This window comes from Rutilus rutilus (assembly GCF_951802725.1).
Source record: "Rutilus rutilus genome assembly, chromosome: 24".
Taxonomy (NCBI): domain Eukaryota; kingdom Metazoa; phylum Chordata; class Actinopteri; order Cypriniformes; family Leuciscidae; genus Rutilus; species Rutilus rutilus.
This window is the reverse complement of record NC_140228.1, coordinates 22,784,008-22,798,338: the sequence shown is the minus strand read 5'-3', so window position 1 is coordinate 22,798,338 and position 14,331 is coordinate 22,784,008. Positions and strand designations below refer to the sequence as shown.

The 14,331-nt window shown below is 38.7% G+C and overlaps 1 protein-coding gene across 5 annotated transcripts in view; it reads left to right on the top strand.

The window, feature by feature from the left end:
• kmt2ca (lysine (K)-specific methyltransferase 2Ca) overlaps window positions 1–4,126 on the top strand; it is a 144,579-nt gene extending 140,453 nt beyond the window's left edge. For all 5 annotated transcript variants that reach the window (XM_084399083.1, XM_084399082.1, XM_084399080.1 and 2 more), the window contains 5 exons: window positions 297–471; window positions 1,361–1,477; window positions 1,589–1,662; window positions 2,038–2,146; window positions 2,274–4,126. In XM_084399083.1, coding sequence (XP_084255209.1) covers window positions 297–471; window positions 1,361–1,477; window positions 1,589–1,662; window positions 2,038–2,146; window positions 2,274–2,366 — 568 coding nt within the window. In that variant the 3' untranslated portion in view covers window positions 2,367–4,126. The remainder of the gene's footprint in view (window positions 1–296; window positions 472–1,360; window positions 1,478–1,588; window positions 1,663–2,037; window positions 2,147–2,273) is intronic.
• Window positions 4,127–14,331: the final 10,205 nt, after the last annotated feature.

Here is a 14,331-nt window from a genome sequence, read left to right as displayed (position 1 = left end):
AGTGAAGTCAAGAACAGCTTCAACTGATTCAGTGATTCAAACCAATCCGATAACTCTGGTTATGAGTCAGCTTTTTTTATTTCATATATCGGTCAGAAAGACTTGAAAACCATTTAGTCATTTGTTTGTGAATCATGCATTGTTCATGCTGTGTGTTTGGGTACACATGTTGTCTATTTTTTGTCTTTGTATAATTTCTCTCATCACAATGAAATCAGACTGCTCACACAAATGTTAATTTCTTTTGCTGTAGCACTGTAGATTCTAAAGCACATATGCTTGTGTTTGTCATGCAGGCCTCACACCCTGACCAGCAGTAGCTGCTCTAAGGCCCTGCCGAGCTCTGGGAACCCGGCTGAGATGGGTGTCGCACCATACAGCAAGCAATTTGTCCATTCCAAGTCCTTTCAGTACCGTCGTATGAAGGCTGAGTGGAAGTCTAACGTCTACCTAGCTCGTTCACGTATACAGGTAGAAATATTATAATTATGGCTCAATGTTTGGAATAGCATGCTAACATCTACTCGTAATATTTCTGCAGTATACATTGTATATATGCTGTTCACAGCATGCAAATATTCTGTAAGCATAGTCCAGGGGTCTGTAGCCTGTGGCACACGGTCATGCAAATTGTTTTTTGGATCTGCACGCTAATGTAGGTTACAATCTCACACTTTAATATTATTTATATGTGACTATAAGGAATGGCTACCTCAAAATATAGATCTGTTTGCAAGTCCGAGGGAATTTTTCAGTTAAATACGAACACCTGTTTAGCTATTATCACGTGCCAGTGATTATCCCTCCGCTTGCCAATGTTGACACCCGTGCCATAGGTTGCCGACCCCTGGCATAGACTACCCAGATAACCTTGCATTTGACAAAATGTGCCATAAATGTGCCAGTACACAATGTGAGATGCTGTTTCCCATAATGCAATGCACTTTAACTATACCTTATATCTTTCTGTGGGGGGAGGGGGTCTTTTTGGCATTTTTACTTTTACTTAATTTAGTGTTACAATGCCAGTTACGCTAAATTAAATAAAAAATACAAACCATTTTTATTTCCAGTATAACTGGACCGCCACTTATATGCTACATAAAGAGGTCACGGTACAATGCCATAGCATGCAGCTTTGGAAAATATTAAGTGAAACAGTAGGCATTACATGATAAAGATGTAACGCCCACTGTTTCACTTAATATTTTCCGATTACACTAAGCAGTATAAAGTTAGTGCCATGCAGTATATAGAGAGAAGTAAGCTAGTATTCCAATCCGAACATAAACTTTATCTTAATTGTTTAAAAATGACTCCAGCCTGTAATAATTTAAGTTTTTGCATTATTTTAATCCAGGGTTTAGGGCTGTATGCTGCTAGGGACATCGAAAAATACACCATGGTTATGGAATACATTGGTACCATCATTCGCAACGAGGTGGCAAACAGGAAAGAGAAGATGTACGAGGCACAGGTATGCATTATTATAAAATTGAATTTGAAATAATCAAAAGTCATGCTGAACAAGCACTTGTTCTAAGTGCTTGTCAATTTTATTTATTTCTTTTTCTTTCTTTTTTTGCAGAATCGTGGAGTCTACATGTTTCGCATTGATAGTGAGCATGTAATTGATGCGACTATTACAGGAGGACCTGCAAGGTGGAAAATTAACTTGAATTTCTAAAAATGCCAACACTGTTAGCTTAGATATTAAGGCCAGAAACATAGTCTACACAAGTACGCAAACACAGTTACAAATGCTTAGCCATGCCTTTGCGTGTGTGTGTGAGCATTCATGTAGCTTTTAATATCAACCAACTTTAACTTGCTCAGCACAGTAGTTGACCTGAAAGAGAAAAACCATTGTAGAAGATTGTGTTGCGACAACACTGGGAATGCAGTGCAATTACTTTCTAACACACATCAGAAAGCAGCATCGCACAAAATCAAGCTTGCATAGCTTGCGTAGCATGTTTCGGCCCTTATCTGCTTAATCCAGTTTAAATTTAATCTAACAATCCTTTAATCCACTAGGTATATCAACCACTCCTGTGCACCCAACTGCATTGCTGAGGTTGTAACCTTTGAGAGAGATCACAAAATCATCATCACTTCCAACCGCAGAATCCAGAGAGGCGAAGAGGTAAACCTAGTTTATCCCACCAGTGTGAAAGGCATTCGTTCCCCACATTCTATCAATAAAATGCGGCCTCTGAATCAATTAGATTGACGTCTAACATTCTGGTCTCGTGTTTTTTTTTCTTTTCCAGTTGTGTTACGACTACAAGTTTGATCTGGAAGACGATCAGCATAAAATCCCTTGTCACTGTGGTGCAGTTAACTGCAGGAAATGGATGAATTGAAAGATGTCAGCAAAACATATGCATTCCTTTTTATTTGTTTAGGCCCAGAAAACAATTTTTTACTTCAATTCTGATAAACGAAAATGTTAGGGCACGATTTAGACCGCAGAACTGTTAGAAAGTTCAAACATCTGTTTTGGTTCAGTGGCGGGTGAGATGATGTAGTTTATGATTGAGCACCTTCACCTTAAATATAAACAGGCTGCACACTGGTAACTCTGAATTGCAAAGACAATGTAAATGTATTTTTTTTCCTGCATGAGAGATGAGACAATGGCGAGCGAGGCGAGTGGTAAACAGGATTTTCAGGTGGGCTTAGGCTTGAAAGTGCTGGCCACAGCCTTATTTAGATATAAAGAGGCAGGTCCTCTGGGTAAAGAAATATATATACACAAATATATACACACATAGTTACAGAAATGTAGACACCACTGAACAAGGAATGTACTGAGAAGACTTCCTTAGGGATAAAGCTAAGGGACTTATTAACTTGCACTAAAACAGAAAGATACCGTTTAAATACTTGATTCCATGAGTCAGTTTATTTTTTCCTTTGTTTTGATTTCTGTAAAATAAGAGACAGCTTTTGTATTTATTATTGATTGAAGCTATTTTTTAAAGATGTGGAAACGCAGAGAGTCGAGCTGCTGGGAAAGCCTGCCGATTGGACGGAACGTTACTTTGTACGATGTGTAAATATCCATCTATAAATGACAATTTTTAAATACTCGACCAAATGTTACCTTAACTTTATCATAGCTGTCTGGGTGACCTTTTGTTTGTTTTCAACAAAAAAAAAATAAAAAAAAATTCAAAGTATTTAAGAAGGATGTCAAGATATCATTTTGAGAGTATATGTATTGTATAAAATTGTACAGAATCTGTAAAAATGAAAGAATCAGAGTATTTTTGTTGTATTTAGAATGTAGAATCAATATTGTCTAAAATGATCTGACCACTTGAAGAACTGTTTTCTTACTTTTGCTTTTTTTTTCTGTTGCCATTTTTATATATTTCCGCAGTCAAAACGAGCACCAATCATGCTGAGGTGATTGTGACATCTTAACTCTGCTCATCAGATTAGTGTGTGCTGTGAATTTCCATTTGATAGTTCCCCATATCGAGCACGAGCTGTTCTTAACGCTCCACAGCATAGAGTCACGTTTAGAACTTTAGAGATGAAGTTCAATGCCTTTCACATTCAGAAAACTCAATGCGTAGACATTTAATGAAATGTAAAGTATGCTTCTTTCTTGTTTACATTTAAAGAATAAAATGAGATTTATTTTTGGTTTTGATTTGTGGAAAAGTAAAAAATCATGGTATGATGTCACAAACTCACTGAAATTAATGAAATAATTTAAACCTGGTAGTGGCACTTTGCTGACCTGTTTGAAATGAAGTTTTTCATGTGCACAGCTAATGTGGACTGCTGCAATTGTTGGTATTCTTCAACAGTCCTGAGCTTGTAATATACATGGCATGATGTATTTTTTCAATTTTCAGATAAATCAATTGTACATAATTTCTCAATGACTGGCTGTAATAAAATTTGTTTCTTGGATATTTTTTCCCCTTGTACAATATTCGGACATTTAACAGTATTTGTCTTTTTCTTTGTCCTGTATAGTAGTATCCAATGTTAAAACGGAGCTTTTTTTTTTTTTTTTTTTTGGAATATACAGCGTGTGGGTTTTGGAGTTTGTGGAATCAGATTTAGAAACATTTACAAAAAATAAAATAAAATATTTTACATCATATTCCTTTTTCTGCGTGCATTGTTCATTGAGGTTTAATCAAAAAGGTATCTAAGTTCATGACTATATTCAAATGCACTTTTAGATGGATGTAAGTTCTGGAGTCTGCATAACAAGCAAAGAAGAAAGTTTAAGCATGCATCAGTCCTGTTATATCATCTCTGAACACTGGCACCTGTACATGTAGCTGTTAGCTTTTTTATTATCTGACACATTACACAACTGGTGCACAGTGGTGTCACATAACATTAGGAGAAACTATTATGTTGCTGTTAGGTGTTCTCTTATCTCTCATTCATACGGTGCACCCTTAGTAATATTGAAGGGCTTCCCGTATGCTTGACACTTTAATTCATACATTGTTGGCTGTGCACGTTATCTATTCTGAAGTCATTATAAGCTTTTGAGGCATTTGTAAGGTTTTGGATAGTAATGGCTTGCCATACTACTGACAGATTTTGGTAACACTTGAGTCATTACTAGAGGGTTACCATGATCTTCACTTTAGAATACTGATCCAAATAATTAGTATAGTTCCTTTAGAAGGATGTAGTAGCACTTAAGTCATTACTAATGGGTTACCATGATCTTCACTTCAGAATTAATTATACATGTGCATTACTGTCATTCATTTTGAACCTGGATAGTGCTTAGTAGTCCTCTGGGACGTACTGATTAGCTAATAGTGAACTACCGCATTCAACTGAGTGCTATTACTTACTAATTCATTAATCTTGGTAGGAGTTAGTAGTTTTTACACGGCTCTGTTGAATACTTGATTCTGATTGGTCAATCGCACTATCCAGAGTGGTTCCTAATAATAGTTTTGGCTTTTTAGATGTGATGCATCCAAGTACTATACATACTAATAATATTTTGTGTCTGTTATTTATGCAAGGAGTGTTATTGGAGTTTGTATCTCTCTCTCTCTCTCTCTCTTTTCCTGTGTTTGCTTGCCTGATGATAGGTTAATGGCTACCACCTGTGTTCATTGACACGTTCATGTTCTGAGCTGCAGAGAGAGAGCACAAAATGTGCAAGAACCAAGACCACCTGTAAATCAAGCATTTCAGAACCACACTGGTAATGCTGATGAGAGAGAATCCATACACCCTCATTACAGATGGCTCAAGTGACACAGGTATGATAGAAATGCATTTACATCACGGTGTCCACTGAATTATAAACCATATTTTCAAAGTATGTGAGCTGCCTTTGTTTGATTTCCCCTAAGAAAACGGGCAAATACTTCTGTCAATGCTGTAAGAGAAATGGCCCATCGGTTCCTTGATATGTGCACCACAAGTGGAACCAGGTACGTACATCATCAGAAGTGGTTATGAAAATGACATAAATCAACACTATAACATTTTGTCATCGTGAAAAATTAAAGGTTCCTTACAACAGACTCAAGGATAATGTTTTCGAAGCCTCTGTTCATTTTGACATTTTCTTAAAGGGATAGTTCACCCAAAAATGAAAATTAGCCCATGATTTACTCACCCTCGAGTCATGACATAGCTATGCATGACTACACTAGATAACTGCAGCGAACACATCTCAATTTTCAGTCAAGCAATGAATTAATGCATTATTTACTGAAATTAATTATATTTTATTTACTGACAACAATAAGAAACATGAATAAATGAGTAAAAGATTAAACAAAGTAACCATCACAATAAATATATACAGTGGGTACGGAAAGTATTCAGACCCCTTACATTTTTCACTCTGTTATATTGCAGCCATTTGCTAAAATCATTTAAGTTCTTTTTTTTTTCCTCATTATTGTACACACAGCACCCCATATTGACAGAAAAACACAGAATTGTTGACATTTTTGCACATTTATTAAAAAAGAAAAACTGAAATATCACATGGTCCTAAGTATTCAGACCCTTTGCTCAGTATTTAGTAGAAGCACCCTTTTGATCTAATACAGCCATGAGTCTTTTTGGGAAAGATGCAACAAGTTTTTCACACCTGGATTTGGGTATCCTCTGCCATTCCTCCTTGCAGATCCTCTCCAGTTCTGTCAGGTTGGATGGTAAACGTTGGTGGACAGCCATTTTCAGGTCTCTCCAGAGATGCTCAATTGGGTTTAAGTCAGGGCTCTGGCTGGGCCATTCAAGAACAGTCACGGAGTTGTTGTGAAGCCACTCCTTCATTATTTTAGCTGTGTGCTTAGGGTCATTGTCTTGTTGGAAGGTGAACCTTTGGCCCAGTCTGAGGTCCAGAGCACTCTGGAGAAGGTTTTCGTCCAGGATATCCCTGTACTTGGCCGCATCGATTGCAACCAGTCGTCCTGTCCCTGCAGCTGAAAAACACCCCCACAGCATGATGCTGCCACCACCATGCTTCACTGTTGAGACTGTATTGGACAGGTGATGAGCAGTGCCTGGTTTTCTTCACACATACCGCTTAGCATTAAGGCCAAAAAGTTCTATCTTGGTCTCATCAGACCAGAGAATCTTATTTATCACCATCTTGGAGTCCTTCAGGTGTGCTTTCATGTGTCTTGCACTGAGGAGAGGCTTCCGTCGGGCCACTCTGCCATAAAGCCCCGACTGGTGGATGGCTGCAGTGATGGTTGACTTACTACAACTTTCTCCCATCTCCCGACTGCATCTCTGGAGCTCAGCCACAGTGATCTTTGGGTTCTTCTTTACCTCTCTCACCAAGGCTCTTCTCCCCCGATAGCTCAGTTTGGCCGGACGGCCAGCTCTAGGAAGGGTTCTGGTCGTCCCAAACGTCTTCCATTTAAGGATTATGGAGGCCACTGTGCTCTTAGGAACCTTAAGTGCAGCAGAATTTTTTTTGTAACCTTGGCTAGATCTGTGCCTTGCCACAATTCTGTCTCTGAGCTCTTCAGGCAGTTCCTTTGACCTCATGATTCTCATTTGCTCTGGCATGCACTGTGAGCTGTAAGGTCTTACATAGACAGGTGTGTGGCTTTCCTAATCAAGTCCAATCAGTATTAAACACAACTGGACTCAAATGAAGGTGTAGAACCATCTCAGGGATGATCAGAAGAAATGGACAGCACCTGAGTTAAATATGTGAGTGTCACAGCAAAGGGTCTGAATACTTAGGACCATGTGATATTTCAGTTTTTCTTTTTTAATAAATGTGCAAAAATGTCAACAATTCTGTGTTTTTCTGTCAATGTGGGGTGCTGTGTGTACAATAATGAGGGAAAAAAAGAACTTAAATGATTTTAGCAAATGGTTGCAATATAACAAAGAGTGAAAAATTTAAGGGGGTCTGAATACTTCCGTACCCACTGTATATATATATATATATATATATCAATCTGAGGCAATAAGGGCTGGTGGAGTGATGGAGGGTCTCATCCATGGCACCATTTCCAGGATTCAGCTCTGGGCTCCTCATCCTCAGTGATGATGATATACCAGTCTGCAGAAATTTCAGAATCCTACAAAAATGCACAAAACAAAATAAAAAACAGACATGTTAACAGCACAATGTCATTTGATTTTTGTATTACAAGTTAAAAAAATGATCTTACTTTTTATTTTATTTTTTATTCTTTATTTTATTTTTTCGGCCGTTACCTCTGTGATTTATGAGCTCAATAAACACACGTGTTCATCTGTCCCTGTAACATCCAGACGAGATTCGCGTTACCTCTCTGATTTATGAGCTCAATAAACATTTACATGTTGAGGTTGATGCTGATGTGTTAACTCACTTTTTATGCAACATAAATGTTCCTCAATTTATCAACGGTACCAATGGACAAATAAAATAGATTTTATGTTTAGTTACTTTATGTAGATTTGTTTATCATGTAATATAAGCAGTGTTGACAACAGTAGCCTATGCTAAATTCTCCTACACAATGACACATAGCCTACTCACTCAGATGTCTATTTCGATATGATCATCTGCGATACTTATCGACGATTTTCCTGTCAGATGTTAATAGACATTTAAAATAAGCGTCTTTAAGATGTAGCCTATATGGTTTATGTAAATCCAATTTAGAGACGTGCAAAAAACTGATGAAAGAAGGCATTTGTGGTTGAGAGAGACACAGCATCAGCTCATTAACCATGTGTAAATGAAGCGTTGGCTATGGCTATAATGTTGACGTAAAGTAGTTCACTATATGGCTACGTTCACACTGTCAGTCCAAATCCGATTATTTTTGTATCCGATTGGAATCTGATCTAAAATGATGTCCACACTGTGTATCGCAACTGTTCAGAATTCAGATCATCCAGTGTCCATGCAGCTCTTTCGTTTTCCGGAATATCTGCATTGGTTTCTATGGCAATGACGTTGCGTTGATGGAGGGGTTTGCATTTGCAATAGTTCTTATTTAAATTTTACAACATGGAAATGTGTAGCCGCTGCGCTGGACTACTGCGTCTTGAGCCTCCTGCAGAACTGTAGTATGCACATTTTCCGCGCTCTTGTCTCGGCGGTTTCAAAATATGTTTCAAAAATAATAATTTTCTGCTCGTCCGGCACTTCGCAACAACACAGCCTTGTTTAGGCAGCGACTTTCAGAACGTTTCCTCAACGTCTTACGTTTACATTTTACGTGGCGTGAGAAAGTCACTTAAACCACGCGAAATCTGATCAGAGCGTTCAGACTGAAGCAGATTTCCTGATATGTGATTGTAATAGGATTTCAAACCACATATGGATGTAGCTTGAAACGGATTTCATGTGATTTTTTTGCTGTTCACTTTAGCTAATTCTGATCAAATTTTAATCGGATATGAACAAAAATCGGATTTGGTTGACAATCTGAACGTAGCCTATGTCAGAATAAGAAATAGAAGGAAGAATTGTCAGGTCGTCAGTCTAGAACTAGAACTAGAAGCTAGCTCATTCGGATCTTTACCACATATTAACTTTAGTTTGTCAAAATTTCACACTCTTTCCTGCTTACTAAGTCTTTCTCTATATGATATAGCAGCTTCCACATATTTTTTCCATGGTTTAGACATCATCAATTAGTGTAACAATGTGTTCAGTAGGCCTAGTACATAAATGGTGCAATCCATGCTGTTGTTTACATCAGAGTATCTCCAACATGGCTGTGCATCCGGGTAACTGACCAAACCGTAATGTAGGTGCAAACCCTCTATAGCGTCTGGCTGCAGACTTTGGCCCGATCACACCTAACGCGTTATTTGCAGTGATAGGCACCTTTTTTCAATTGTTTTCCTATGGCAGTGAGCGTTCTGCGCGCTGTTTATGCTCACACTCACATTTTTGTCGTAATGGTTCCTTGCTCTGGTGCAGCACTCTGGGTGGGACTGACCAGTTATGTGCCCATGGCACAGTCTGTTGTAGTCTGCATCCAGGAAACCTGTATCCGTCTTCCCAATTAGGGAAAAGCTGCCATTTCAGGTCAGGGAAGTAGGGACGTTGTGGTGCTGAACTATGTGCGGGACAATTAGCAATGGACAAAGAGCACACTGCGCACTGCATACCTTGGCAAGTTGGAAACTTTGGCAAAGCTGGCAGTTCACCTCAAGTAAACACTTGCAGTTAGGACTAGGGTATGTCCTGTAAGGTTGTGGTGGGTGGGATACAGGCCACACCCTAGATTGCCAACAAACGACGAACAAAAATTTTAATTGAAAAAGGTAAATAAAATCCGAAATATAGTTACGTTTGTAATGAAACGCAGTCAAACAAGAGCACACTCTTACGCTTTGCCATATTGGCCAGTTGGATATATAGGTGAAGCTGGCAGTTCACCCCAACTAAACACTTGCAGTTAGGACTAGGGTGTGTCCTGTAAGGTTATGGTGGGTGGGAAACAGGCCACTCCCTAGATTGCCAAAAAATGACAAACAATTATTTAAAAAAAAGGTCAATTCAATCTGAAATATAGTTATGTTTGTAATGAAACAAAGTCAAACACATTTTCAACTGACAAAGTACAACTACTACCCAGATATAATTATTTTAAAATACAAAATCTATGGTTAATTGGCCTTTTTGTCGTAATGGTTCCTTGCTCTGGTGCAGCACTCTGGGTGGGACTGACCAGTTATGTGCCCATGGCACAGTCTGTTGTAGTCTGCATCCAGGAAACCTGTATCCGTCTTCACAATTAGGGAAAAGCTGCCATTTCAGGTCAGGGAAGTAGGGAAGTTGTGGTGCTGAACTACAGTGAGGAAAATAAGTATTTGAACACCCTGCTATTTTGCAAGTTCTCCCACTTAGAAATCATGGAGGGGTCTGAAATTGTCATCGTAGGTGCATGTCCACTGTGAGAGACATAATCAAAAAAAAAAAAAATCCAGAAATCACAATGTATGATTTTTTTAACTATTTATTTGTATGATACAGCTGCAAATAAGTATTTGAACACCTGAGAAAATCAATGTTAATATTTGGTACAGTAGCCTTTGTTTGCAATTACAGAGGTCAAACGTTTCCTGTAGTTTTTCACCAGGTTTGCACACACTGCAGGAGGGATTTTGGCCCACTCCTCCACACAGATCTTCTCTAGATCAGTCAGGTTTCTGGGCTTTCGCTGAGAAACACGGAGTTTGAGCTCCCTCCAAAGATTCTCTATTGGGTTTAGGTCTGGAGACTGGCTAGGCCACGCCAGAACCTTGATATGCTTCTTACAGAGTCACTCCTTGGTTATCCTGGCTGTGTGCTTCGGGTCATTGTCATGTTGGAAGACCCAGCCTCGACCCATCTTCAATGCTCTGAGGGAAGGAGGTTGTTCCCCAAAATCTCGCAATACATGGCCCCGGTCATCCTCTCCTTAATACAGTGCAGTCGCCCTGTTCCATGTGGAGAAAAACACCCCCAAAGCATGATGCTACCACCCCCATGCTTCACAGTAGGGATGGTGTTCTTGGGATGGTACTCATCATTCTTCTTCCTCCAAACAAGTTTAGTGGAATTATGACCAAAAAGTTCAATTTTGGTCTCATTTGACCACATGACTTTCTCCCATGACTCCTCTGGATCATCCAAATGGTCATTGGCAAACTTAAGACGGGCCTTGACATGTGCTGGTTTAAGCAGGGGAACCTTCCGTGCCATGCATGATTTCAAACCATGACGTCTTAGTGTATTACCAACAGTAACCTTGGAAACGGTGGTCCCAGCTCTTTTCAGGTCATTGACCAGCTCCTCCCGTGTAGTTCTGGGCTGATTTCTCACCTTTCTTAGGATCATTGAGACCCCACGAGGTGAGATCTTGCATGGAGCCCCAGTCCGAGGGAGATTGACAGTCATGTTTAGCTTCTTCCATTTTCTAATGATTGCTCCAACAGTGGAGCCTTTCCCCTTTTTTCACCAAGCTGCTTGGCAATTTCCCCGTAGCCCTTTCCAGCCTTGTGTTGGAGTACAATTTTGTCTCTAGTGTCTTTGGACAGCTCTTTGGTCTTGGCCATGTTAGTAGTTGGATTCTTACTGATTGTATGGGGTGGACAGGTGTCTTTATGCAGCTAACGACCTCAAACAGGTGCATCTAATTTAGGATAATAAATGGAGTGGAGGTGGACATTTTAAAGGCAGACTAACAGGTCTTTGAGGGTCAGAATTCTAGCTGATAGACAGGTGTTCAAATACTTATTTGCAGCTGCATCATACAAATAAATAGTTAAAAAATCATATATTGTGATTTTATGGATTTTTTTTTTTTAGATTATGTCTCTCACAGTGGACATGCACCTACGATGACAATTTCAGACCCCTCCATGATTTCCAAGTGGGAGAACTTGCAAAATAGCAGGGTGTTCAAATACTTATTTTCCTCACTGTATGTGTGGGACAATTAGCAATGGACAAAGAGCGCACACTGTGCATTGCATACCTTGGCAAGTTGGACACTTTGGCAAAGATGGCATTTAACCCCAAGTAAACACTTGCAGTTAGGACTAGGGTGTGTCCTGTAAGGTTGTGGTGTTACACACCCTGTGTTGCCAAAAATGACGAACAACTATTTTTCAAAGAAAAGGTACATCAAATCAGAATTATAGTTATATTTGTTATGAAACACAGTCAAACACAATGGACCAAGAGCACACTCTTGCATATGGCCAGTTGGATATAGGTGAAGCTGGCAGTTCACCCCAAGTAAATACTTGGAGTTAGGACTAGGGTGTGTCCTGTAAGGTTGTGGTGGGTGGGACACAGGCCACACCCTAGATTGCCAAAAAACTACAAACAATTATTTTAAAAAAAGGTAAATTAAATCTGAAATATAGTTATGTTTGTAATGAAACAAAGTCAAACACATTTTCAAAGTCAAACACATTTTCAAATGACAAAGCACAACTAATATTCAGATATAATTATTTCAAAATACAAACTGAAACAACAATTAAAATAGCAACATAATGCAAAAACGCGCGTTATAAGATGTATGTAGACTACATACAATGACAAACACAAAACATTATTAAGGCTTTGCAAAATATAAAACAATAAAATCTTTTGCTGCCGGATAAAATAAATTAAGTATTATGTATTTATAGTCTTTGATAAGATTTGACACTATCAGAGAACAATAATAAAGCAATCATTAATTATACTTTGAACCAAGTGTTTTCGAGAAAAAATATTTTAATGCTGATTACCTTAGCTACTTTATCCAGCGAATTAACGATCACTCAGCTTTTCTGCAGACTTGCTGTAAGTTTCAGCATCCTAAAGCATCTGTAAGCATGCTCATAAATGCTATTTAACAATCATAAATGTGCAGAGGAGACTCGGTTCCCCTATGTGGGACAGACTGCCACATCTCTTTAAATCCAAACCCAACTTCTTTGACAGTATCGTATTTCTTTGCCAACCACGCCTCCCGCGTTTCAGTTGACCCACCCGTTAAACATGGATTCAGATAGATTTTCAAACTGTGTAAACACATTATTGTGCGTGTTTGTGTGGGAGAGGCTAATGCAAAATGTATCATCAATATGCACCTTATTGCTATCCACTTAAGCATGCATCAACTTTCAGTGTCATGAAGTTAACAAGGGCTAGAAACATTCATGACCATGTTGACATGATGGCATCATTTGTATCAGATCTGTTACGAAACCTCCCAAAATTACTTGTTGGATTGAAGTCTAGATGCCATTTGGGTTCAAACTCATTGTTTGTGGATGATCATACCAGGGAACATATGTATAGTTTTCAGCAGGTGCCCACCATAGCCTTGGAATGGTACCTGGGTTTAACCATTTAAATCACAAATCACTCAGGAAATTAGCAAAAATTGCACAAATACTGTAGATAAAATAACTTAGCATGGAATAGCCTTCCCTTTTGTTTTCTTTAAAAGTTTGCCTTGTGGATAAACTTACAGACAGCTTTTTACAGGAAGAAGAGTTGTTGTTTCACTCAATGCTGATGGCTTCAAACAGTTCATGAGTAGTTAAAAAATGTTTCCCAGGTAGTTTAAGTTTAATGTGAGACCAAATATTCACTATAGGGTTCAAATCTGGACTCTGACTAGGCCAAAACATGAGCCTGATGGACTTGTTCTCAAGCCACTTCTTGGTTGTCTTTGCAATTTGGGCATCTGATCATTTCTCTTTATATAAAAATGTTTCGTTTGTGGAAAGCAAGCCATTCTGCAATATTCTCCTGTACTCCAAAGCATTAAATGACTTTTCACAGTAAAGTAGCTCACCAATACGAGCAGCTAAAAAGGCTCCCAAGACACAATGTCAAGTCTCTGTCAAGTCTTCGTCATCGGTTAGGAACCTGGGTGTGCTCTTTGATACCAATATTTCATTTGAAAGCCATTATTGCTGACTACTTACAAAGCACTAAATGGTTTAGCTCCCCAGTACTTGAGCGAGCTCTTTACGCATTATAGTCCTTCACGTCTACTGCAATCTCAAAATTCTGGCCAGTTGATAATACCTAGAATATCAAAATCAACTACTGGCGGTAGATCCTTCTCCTATTTAGCACCAAAACTTTGGAACAGTCTTCCTAACATTGTCCAGGAAGCAGACACACTCTGTCAGTTTAAATCTAGACTAAAAACGCATCTCTTTTACCTGGCATTCATATAGAAAATTACATTTCTATTATTCAAATCAGTTAAATGATTATTAGGCTGCATAGATTAGGTCAGCCGGAACCGGTGACACTTCCTATAACACTTGATACACTCGTTACATCAAAAAAAGAATGGCATCTACGGTAATGTTAGTCTTTCTGTTTATTCCGAGGTTTAC